Source organism: Herpailurus yagouaroundi, unplaced genomic scaffold (genome assembly GCF_014898765.1).
Source record: "Herpailurus yagouaroundi ecotype Mexico unplaced genomic scaffold, PumYag 188, whole genome shotgun sequence".
NCBI lineage: Eukaryota > Metazoa > Chordata > Mammalia > Carnivora > Felidae > Herpailurus > Herpailurus yagouaroundi.
This window is the reverse complement of record NW_024412419.1, coordinates 7,033,548-7,043,547: the sequence shown is the minus strand read 5'-3', so window position 1 is coordinate 7,043,547 and position 10,000 is coordinate 7,033,548. Positions and strand designations below refer to the sequence as shown.

At 42.6% G+C, this 10,000-nt stretch overlaps 1 protein-coding gene across 5 annotated transcripts in view; it reads left to right on the top strand.

Annotated features, from left to right (window-relative positions):
* Positions 1 to 10,000, top strand: part of ADAM17 (ADAM metallopeptidase domain 17) — a 53,126-nt gene that overhangs the window by 28,529 nt on the left and 14,597 nt on the right. For 4 of the 5 annotated variants that reach the window (XR_005797101.1, XM_040496032.1, XM_040496033.1 and 1 more), the window contains 4 exons: positions 1,632 to 1,745; positions 3,750 to 3,894; positions 4,002 to 4,090; positions 5,442 to 5,594. Coding sequence is in view for 4 of the 5 variants with exons in the window: in XM_040496032.1 (XP_040351966.1) it covers positions 1,632 to 1,745; positions 3,750 to 3,894; positions 4,002 to 4,090; positions 5,442 to 5,594 (501 nt within the window). In the remaining variant the exon portion in view is untranslated. Of the gene's footprint in view, positions 1 to 1,626; positions 1,746 to 3,749; positions 3,895 to 4,001; positions 4,091 to 5,441; positions 5,595 to 10,000 lie in introns of all 5 variants that reach the window. The other variant, XM_040496035.1, reaches the window with a different exon arrangement.

Below are 10,000 nucleotides of genomic sequence, written 5' to 3'. Positions count from 1 at the left end.
TCTCTTTTCCCCAGAATCTTCTGATTTTTTATGGTCTGTCAATGGAGTATGTCCAGCAGTGATATCTCAATGTCATCTTATCTTGCAGTAAAAATTGTTTTAAATTGGTAAGACTGATTAAAAAGATTTCTGAAATCAGCTATTGCTTTCGACAGATATTTTAATGTGTAAATTATCTTTATTTTTTCCAAGCTGTTTGTATTAAATTAGCTATATTCTTATAGGTTCTATAGCCTAGAATTTAGAGCTTTAAAAAAAAAAAAAAACTTTAGAAATCATGCATCATACTATACTTTATAAATGTTAAACGTTTGTAGTACTTGTATAAAACTAAGAGAATTATTTTTCCCTTTTCCATTCTCTTTTACTGTTTTGCATTTTGTTTTAAGTTATTATCTGAATAGGTAATGTATACACATGGTACAAAAGCCAGTGAAAAGTAAGTCTCTTCAGCCTCTGCCCACTGTCAAGCCAGCCCCTTCCCAGAGCCATCCATGTCACGAGTTTCATAAGTATCGTTCTAGAAGTACTTTGTGCATGTATGGCATGTGTATGTGTATGTGTGTATTTGACACATGGTGGTCTGCTCTCCTCTCGCACCTTGCTTTTTCATTTTGCGAATATGTTGGCGATTATTCCGTTATGGTACATATAAAGCTGCCTCACTTGTTTAAAACAGCTGCATTGTGTTCAAGTTTTAGGGAACCCAGAAATAAAACTCCTTTTTTGCCTTAAGAACTTGGAACCACTTGGAAAAATAGGTGCATTATAGGAGATAAAAATCTCAGCTTTATGATAACGATGACACTTGGGTCGGAGGATGTGGTTTTTAGCTGGGCAGTTGCACTGGGCTTCCCTCTATTTCATCCCAGAATTGATCTTGACCACCTACCACCAAAGCCGCAGAGGCAGAGCCTTCCCTGTGAGCTTACTGCTTGGTGGCAGACCAGACACACTCTGTCCAGGCAGGCAGATTCGGAAGAGAGGCCAGAAACGGCTGAGCTGAGCATGGCTTAGTTCTTTTTCCTAAACAAACTCACCAGTTGATAACGTTTCATTTCTTTTGGAGAAAACCCTTTGTTCCCTTTTTTATTAAAGCAGGATTAACATGAATTTTTACTGTATGTGCAAGGAAAAGCCCCTGTCCTTTATAATCTTTTATTCCTCTGCAATGATAGACATGTAATTGTTCTGTGTCTCTGAATCATTGATTATATTGGAATAAATATTTTAGGCTCATAGAACCCAAGTTCTCATTTTATCAGACCAAATATAGAGGAAGTAAGCATATTTTTTTACATATAATTTATTGTCAAATTGGTTTCCATACAATACCCAGTGTTCATCCCAACAGGTGCCCTCCTCAATGCCAAGGAAGTAAGAGTTTAGAAGCACATTTACAAATTGATAAATCATTCACTGACCTACATATTTTCCATACCATATGCTTCTCAGTTTGTTTTTAAACATTGAATATTAGAGCTGAAGAATCTTATGGAACTTGGGTTTAAAACACTGTTTCTAGAGTGGTAGGTGATCTTATTTTGAATAGCTAAAACAGTGCAGTATTATTTCAGAGTCTTCTGACTTTTTTCTGAAGTGTTCTAAGTGTATCGTCTCTTTAAGTATAGATTCGCATTCTCAAGTCTCCACAAGATGTGAAACCTGGTGAAAGGCACTATAACATGGCAAAAAGTTATCCAAATGAAGAAAAGGATGCTTGGGATGTGAAGATGTTGCTAGAGGTAGGTGGTGGAATCCTTAGTGGGACCCTGTGAGCATCCTTTCCAGTTCCTAATACACGAGGTGTGTCTGCATTAATGAAGGGGCGCATCAACAAAGGTTATTGAAAATCAGGAGCAGCTTCCCCCCCGCCCGATCCAGCAGTGACCTCACCCCTGCAGCCGGGCAGACAGCACAATGGGCCAAAAAGTTGTAAAAATGAAAAATGCTTGAGAGTGGTGCTTCTTAAACTTAGTATCTTTGAGAACCTAGTGAAGTATTGGGACTTTAGAAAGTAGATGGATACCCAATATGTACATTTTTTGCACACCGTTTTGTGCAGGTTTCTTTGAAACTCATCAGTAGATCTCCTAGGCCAGGACATGTCAAACAGTGTGACAGTGTATTAGTAGAAATATAACTTGGAGATCTGAAAGTTTTCTACAGGATTTAAAAATCTTTGTATCTTGGGCACCTGGGTGGCTCTGTCAGTTAAGCAGCCAACTTTGGCTCAAGTCACGATCTCACGGCTCCTGGGTTTGAGCCCCACCCACATCAGGCTCTGTGCTGACAGGTCAGAGCCTAGAGCCTGCTTTGGATTCTGTGTCTCTCTATCTCTCTCTCTGCCCCTCCTCTGCTTGCTCTCTGTCTCTCTCACTCAAAAAAATAAACACTGGAAAAAAATAAAAATCTTTGTGTCTTTATTCTGGTGATAAATCTAAAGGTAGCCTAATCATTTTCTGCCATTTGGATTCTTGACAGGGTATGATTGATCCTTTTTGCCACATGATTTCAGTGTCTTGGGTTTGTATATGCTATTGCTTTGTGGTAAAATGACCTTCTATGAAGTGATAGTGATCTTTAATATGTTAGTAAGTGTATTGGTGTCCAATGGTTGCTCTCACAAATTACTGCAAATTCAGCAGCTTCTAACAATGCTTATTTATCTAATAGTTTCCATGGGTTAGGCCATGCATAGCGTGGCTCATCAGTCTCACAAGGCAAAAATTAAGTTTTCAAAGCTTGAATTAAAGGATATTCCCAACTCTTCATCCAAGTTGAGATCGATGGAGTGCTTCATCGTATAGTACCCTACATGCCTTATCTGCTGTGTTTCACTGCCATCCCAGAGGTTGAGACAGCACTGTTTCCCCCCCCCCTTTTTTTTTTTTGGTGTTTGTTTATTTTTGAGACAGAGACAGAGTGCGAGCCAGGGAGGAGCAGAGAGAGAGGGAGACACAGAATCCGAAGCAGGCTCCAGGCTCCAAGCTGCTAGCACAGAGCCCGATGCGGGGCTTGAACCCATGAGCCGTGAGATAGTGACCTGCGCTGAAGTGGGACGCCCAACTGACTGGACCACCCAGGTGCCCCTAGCACCGTTGACTTCTAAAGAGGCTCACCAAGTGAGTTAGTGTGTTAGGTCTGCTAGTAACAAAGCACCACAGACCAGGGGGCTTAACAGAATTTTATTTCTCATAGTTCTGGAGGCTGAAAAACCAAAGCAAATTAAAAAAAAAAAAGAAAGAAAAACCTGCAGAACCTGGGCACCTGGCTGGCTCAGTCAGAAGAGTATGCGACTCTTAATCTTGGGGTTGTTTGAGCCACATGTCGGGTGTAGAGATTACCAAAAATAAATACGGGGAAAAACCCTATAAAACCAATAGAATCCTTGAAATACTTTAGAGGGATCCATTTTGGTATGAGGTTCTACATCCCCTGAAGGGAATAGTCGAGCACTGAGACTGACAGAAGTGGAATGTCTTCAGGGCCACACTAGCCCTCTTAGTTTTGAGCTGTTCTAACAAGCTGCCAAGCTCTTCCCTATCATACCCTCCTCCCTGCCTAGACAGCACTCCGTTCCTTAACGTGTGCAGGTGGGTGAGAAGTGTAGGTAATTGTACTCAGTTTCGTGGGCTGAAGCAGAGGTGCAGTCAGTCGTATGTTACCGTTCCCCAGTGTCTGGCCGAAACGTCTTTTAGCCTGATGTCGTTGTTAATCTAATTAAGAATGCTTTGTTTTTCTTAAAGCAATTTAGCTTTGATATAGCTGAGGAAGCATCTAAAGTCTGCCTCGCACATCTTTTCACCTATCAAGATTTTGATATGGGAACTCTTGGATTAGCTTACGTTGGTTCTCCCAGAGCAAACAGCCACGGAGGTGTTTGTCCAAAGGGTAAGTTTCCATTTGTTGTGCGGCTGTGTGAGAATGGCAGACTGAGTAGATTGTATTGTAGTTCTGTGTTAAATGAGCAATCTGTCTCTGTTTCCTTTGTCCTCTAGCTTACTATAGTCCAATTGGAAAGAAGAATATCTATTTGAATAGTGGTTTGACCAGCACAAAAAATTATGGTAAAACCATCCTCACAAAGGTATGTTGTCTTATTTTTTAAAAGGATAGATTTGGAGTTCATTGTGGTAGAACCTCAACTTTATATATTTACGTAGGTATCTTTTAGAAAACTAATACATGCTTTTGTTAGTTTGTTTCCACCTAAAAGAATAACATGTGTTTTGGTGGGAAATGTGAAAATAAAAAATACAAAGGAAAAGATAAAATTACCTGTGAGATTTCTTTTGAGACCCCCCTACCCAGGGCCATTGTTTCTCCTAAAGACACCCCCCCCCGCCCCCCGGCCCTGCCCCGAACTCTTCATCCTGTGGCTCCTAGGCTCCTGGTCCTGCTGTGTAGCTGTCATTTGAAGACCTCTCCATACTCCGTCATTTCCTGAACCTCATCTTCTTCCCCTGTTGATTTATACCATCATTTTGGTGTAGCGTATGTTCCAGAGCTTCCCAAGAAAGCATACGTGAGAGGCAAATTGAGATTTTTACATATCTGAAAATGTCTTTACCCTACTCTTAAACTTGATTGATAATTAAGTTTTCTCAGTGCTTGAAGGCATCGCTCCATTATCTTCTACTGTTTTGTGTTACTATTAGAATCTGAAGTCATTCCGATTTTTTATCCTTTGTATGTGACCAGTTTTTTCCTCTAGAAGATTTTAGGATCTTGTTTTTGCCCAGATAGATCCATTAGGAATGGGTAAGGCACATTCCAGCAAATCCATACAACTGAAAAGCCAATAAACATTGACTTAAATAATAGGGGTATTTGCCTCAGTCAACGACAAGGTCATGGATAGCATCCTGTGGGTGCTGTAGCAGCTCGGTGATGCCCTCAGGGAGCCCGGATGTTTCCAGTTTTCACTCAGCCACTCTGAGCACAGGCCTCTGTCCTCCTGCTTATCATCTCCTGCTCACAAGGTGGTTCTCTTCTGTGTTGCAGAAAGGAGGACAAAGCCTAGTCTGTCCCTTTCCAGAAGCTTCTCTGTGGAAGTCCCACCCACTGGCTTCTGTTTATATCCCACTGGACAGAACCAGTCACGAGGCTGACCTACCCTCAAGGACATATGGAAAGGTGGTTTATTTTAGTTGAGTGTATTGCCGCCTGAGTGGGATTAGGAAGGGGAGAATGGATATTGATAGGAAATGCTGATCTGATACACTGGTAGTTTGGCCACGATGTTATAGTTGGTGCAGGTATTTTATTGCACTGTGCTGGGCCCTTCAATGCAGACACTCCCAACTCCCGCAGTCCAACTGATACTCTGTCGTTGATCGCATTAATCAAGACCCCATTTAAGAAATCACGGCCTAGCTGGCCAATGCAGCTGATGGTTGGATATCAGGAAGTAATGTTTTCTTTGCACGATCCTTAAGGAAGCTGACCTGGTTACAACTCATGAATTGGGACACAATTTTGGAGCAGAACATGATCCGGATGGCCTAGCGGAATGTGCCCCAAATGAGGACCAGGGAGGAAAATATGTTATGTATCCCATAGCGGTGAGTGGAGATCACGAGAACAATAAGGTGTGTATCTTTTGGAGCTTTTTAAGGTTAGGAAAGAAAGAGGCTATATTTAATTATAAAGAGAGCCCAGTAAAGCATTCAGTTCTAGGGATGGAGCTGCAAACTACAAAGTACCCTCAAACCTGGTTGTGTGTTTGAGAGTGAAACATGGTCCATCAGATCTGGTTAAAGCTATCATTTCGACTGGTATCAAAGCTAATCATGTGTTGACGTGGGCTATTTGGAAAATCAGTGACAGTAATGGCTTGTATTGGAGGTCTAAATGGCAAGGTCTGGTGCAAGTTAAAAATTTCCTGTCATTTCTTATACAAGTTGTCATTCGTTTTAAGTCTACAGTACTTAACAGCTGGTATGGTTTTTTGTTGTTGTTGTTGTTTTTTAATATTTCTTTTCTTTTTTTTTTTTTCAACGTTTGTTTATTTTTGGGACAGAGAGAGACAGAGCATGAACGGGGGAGGGGCAGAGAGAGAGGGAAACACAGAATCGGAAACAGGCTCCAGGCTCTGAGCCATCAGCCCAGAGCCTGACGCGGGGCTCGAACTCACGGACCGCGAGATTGTGACCTGGCTGAAGTCGGATGCTTAACCGACTGTGCCACCCAGGCGCCCCTATTTGTTTATTTTCAATAGAGAAAGAGACAGAGTGTGAGGCAGGGAGGGTCAGAGAGAGAGGGAGACAACAGAATCCAAAACGGGTTCCAGGCTCTGAGCTATAAACTATCAGCTCAGAGCCTGATGCGGGGCTCAAACTCACAAACTGTGAGATCATGACCTGAGCCGAAGTTGGACACCCAACTGACTGAGCCACCCAGGCGCCCCTGGCATGGGTTTAAAAAAAAAAAAAAAAAAAAAATTTAGTGTTTATTTTTGAGAGAGAGAGAGACAGAATTCTAGTTGGGGAGGGGCAGAGAGAGAGGGAGACCCAAGTTGAAGCAGGCTCCAGGCTCTGAGCTGTTAGCACAGAGCCTGACGTGGGGCTCAAACCCATAAACTATGAGATCATGACCTGAGCTGAAGTCAAACACTTAACTGACTGAGCCACCTAGGCGCCCCTGTATGTTTTTATAAACTTCAACACAATCCATAATTTGACAGAGTATAAGCCTCCCGCGGGAAGGGCCTGTGCTTGTCGTGTTCACAGCTCTGTCTCCAGTACCTAGTAGGGGTACCTGGCATATAATAGTTTGTTGAGTAAATAAATTAACAGTTGGCTCCTAGGATTTTTGAGAGTACACCAGTCCTTGGCATGCGGTACTGTGAGCCTCTTGAGAGACCGTAAGAGTGGCTGTGGCTGACTTAGAGTTTGGATTGAAAGTGTTCATCGGTGTCTGGTTCTTGCATTTTACTTGGTGTTAAACAGCATGAGGCATAATGAGGAAAACATACTGGTTTTGTTGCTGAGTGAGACTTGGCTGGCTCTACCCGGGAAAGACGGTGAAGTGTTTCTCCTGACTCTTCTTTTGAGCCGGCACTTGGCTCTTTAGAGCCTGGCATGGAGCTAGAGGACCAGGTTATTTTTGTGTTTCCCTGGTCCCGGCCCTGCTTCTTTGAGTTTCTTTCTCATGTTCTTTTGTCCTCTTTTTCCTTGGCTATTATGTATAAACAGTCTCTTCTTCTTTTGCGTTGCACCTGAAGTTTTATTTTTCCTCTGCCTGGTAGCTCGCACCCAAGGCACTTTTCCCTCCTCATTTCTGCCTCCTCTTCCGACTTACCACATTCCCTGTTGAGTTTTCCTCCGTTTTTCTGAGTTGTCTCTGCATTTCTGAATATGTACATTGTAGTTCAGGGCTGTTCAGTAGAAGGTTCTGGGATGATGGCAATATTCTGTGTTAATACAGTAGCCACTAGCCAGATGTGGCCATTGAGCACTTGAAATGTAGCTGGAGAGACTGAGTAACTGAATTTTAAGTTCTATTTTATTTAAATTCAATAGTGATTGCCTGGGGCTGGAGGTAAGAATGGGAATTAACTGTAAAAGGACACAAGGGATCTTATTGGAGGCAAGAAAATGTCCACAATGTGGTGATGGCCACGCCACTTGATAAAGTGACTGGGAATCGTTGACTTGTACATTTGAGATGGGTGAATTTTGTGATATGTAAAATACGTCTTACTAAAGCTATTAAAAAACAACAACAACAACAGCAAACCAGTGTGAGGGCAGAGGGGAAGTGGTGAGGGTACAGAGGAGTCATGAAGGCGTGAGTTGGTCGTTGTAGAAGCTGGTGAGTGGCACGTGGGTGTTGATAATACTGTTCTGTCCATGACGAGTGAACATTTGTTTTTTTAACTTATTTTTTTAATTTTTATTTATTTTTTAAATTTACATCCAAGTCAGCATATAGTGGAACAATGATTTCAGGAGTAGATTCCTTAATGCCCGTTACCCATTTAGTGCATCGCCCCTCCTACAACCCCTCCAGTAATCCTCTGTTCTCCATATTTGAGAGTCTCTTATGCTTTTGTCCCCCTCCCTGTTTTTATATTATTTTTGCTTCCCTTCCCTTATGTTCATCTGTTCTGTGTCTTAAGGTCCTCCTATGAGTGAAGCCTTATGATTTTTGTCTTTCTCTGGCTAATTTCGCTTAGCATAATACCCTGCTGTTCCATCTACATAGTTGCAAATGGCAAGATTTCATTCTTTTTGATTGCCGAGTAATACTCCATTGTATGTATATACCACATTTTCTTTATCCATTCATGCATCGATGGACATTTGGGCTCTTTCCATCCTTTGGCTATTGTCGAGAGTGCTGCTATAAACATGGGGGTGCATGTGTCCCTTCGAAACAGCACACCTGTATCCCTTGGATAAATACCCAGTAGTGCAGTTGCTGGGTCATAGGGTAGTTCTATTTTTAATTTTTTGAAGAACCTCCATACTGTTTTCCAGAGTGGCTGCACCAGTTTGCATTCCCAATGAGTGAACATTTCTGTAAGTGTGAAGTACGTGGTGAGGAAAAATAAATTTACGGAGCCACACTTGGTTCGTGGCTACAGTATTGGCCAGTGCGCTCTAGACTGTAGTCATTTGCTTCTTTGTTACGAGGATGGTGTCGGTGTTTTGGGGGAAATTGTCTTACTTTTTTGCAGGTTCTTTTTGTACAAGTTCTCCTCAGTGAACTTTCCCCACGAGCTCTTCAAGCGGCCCGGGAAGGACTTCCTAATGAGAACGGTGCCTGGCCAGGCCTTTTGTTTTTTAATTCAGGAAGTGTTGGTCTGTCCTTGTTGGATGTAGAGCTTACTTAAGTCAAAATAAGAAAAGATGGGCCACCTGGGTGGCTCAGTCGGTTGAGCGTCTAACTTTAGCTCAGGTCATGATCTTGCGGTCAGTGGGTTCGAGCCCACATCGGGCTCTATGTTGATAGCTCAGAGCCTGGAGCCTGCTTCATTTTCTGTCTCTCCCTCTCTCTCTGCCCCTCCGTTACTCACGCTCTGTCTCTGTCTCTCATAAATGAACGAGTGTTAAAAAATAAAGAAGTGTAGGACAAACAAAGAGGTGCTAGTCTATCAAGAACAATTTATCCATTTATTTATTTTGTCCCAAGAATGTCATATTTAGCGTATTTTCTATTAGTTTGGTTTACCCAACTAACAAACTAGTAAAAATATATTAGGTATCTTCTAATCTACATTTTAAATCAATTCCTTAATAAAAATGTTTTTCACTAGATTAAAAGGGCTTCAGGTTCCTCGACCTCAAAAGACAGGGCCTGGCACCTCCCGCAGACCAGCTGCTGAGAAGTGACATGTGGCCTGGTGACTTGTGTGGCAGGCCTTCTGTGTGGCCAGATGGCCTGAGGGATTTTTGGCACAAGAGGAGAGAGTGTGGGAAGGATGCAAAGAGAAGGCCAGAGATCTTTAGGGAGCGTGGAGGCCACAAAGGGGAGACCAGAGCAACGGCCACATTCCCCTTGAGCCTTCCCGAGGGGCCCTGCTGCTCAGGTGTGGCTCGATAAGTTAGTGAGGAGGTCTTCTTATGGCTTCAGTGTCCATTCGAATTCCTTATGGTCTCATCTCCCATAAGTGAACTTGTAAAGTTGAGTTCATGGATCTGCAGTGCTCGTGAATAAACCCAGCAAATTCTAACCGCCTGAGGCTAGACAGTAATAACACCCCTTAAATATCTTTATTTAAAACAAATACTTTTACTATCAAATAAAAATCTTTACCATAAAAAAAAATCCTTTAAATTTTTTTTTTTTTTTTTTATGTTTTTATTTTTGAGACAGAGAGAGAACATGAGCAGGGGAGGAGCAGAGAGAGAGGGAGACACAGAATCCGAAGCAGGCTCCAGGCTCTGAGCTGTCAGCACGGAGCCCGACGCGGGGCTCGAACCCACGGACCGTGAGATCATGACCTGAGCCAAAGTCGGACGCCCAACCGACTGAGCCACCCAGGCGCCCC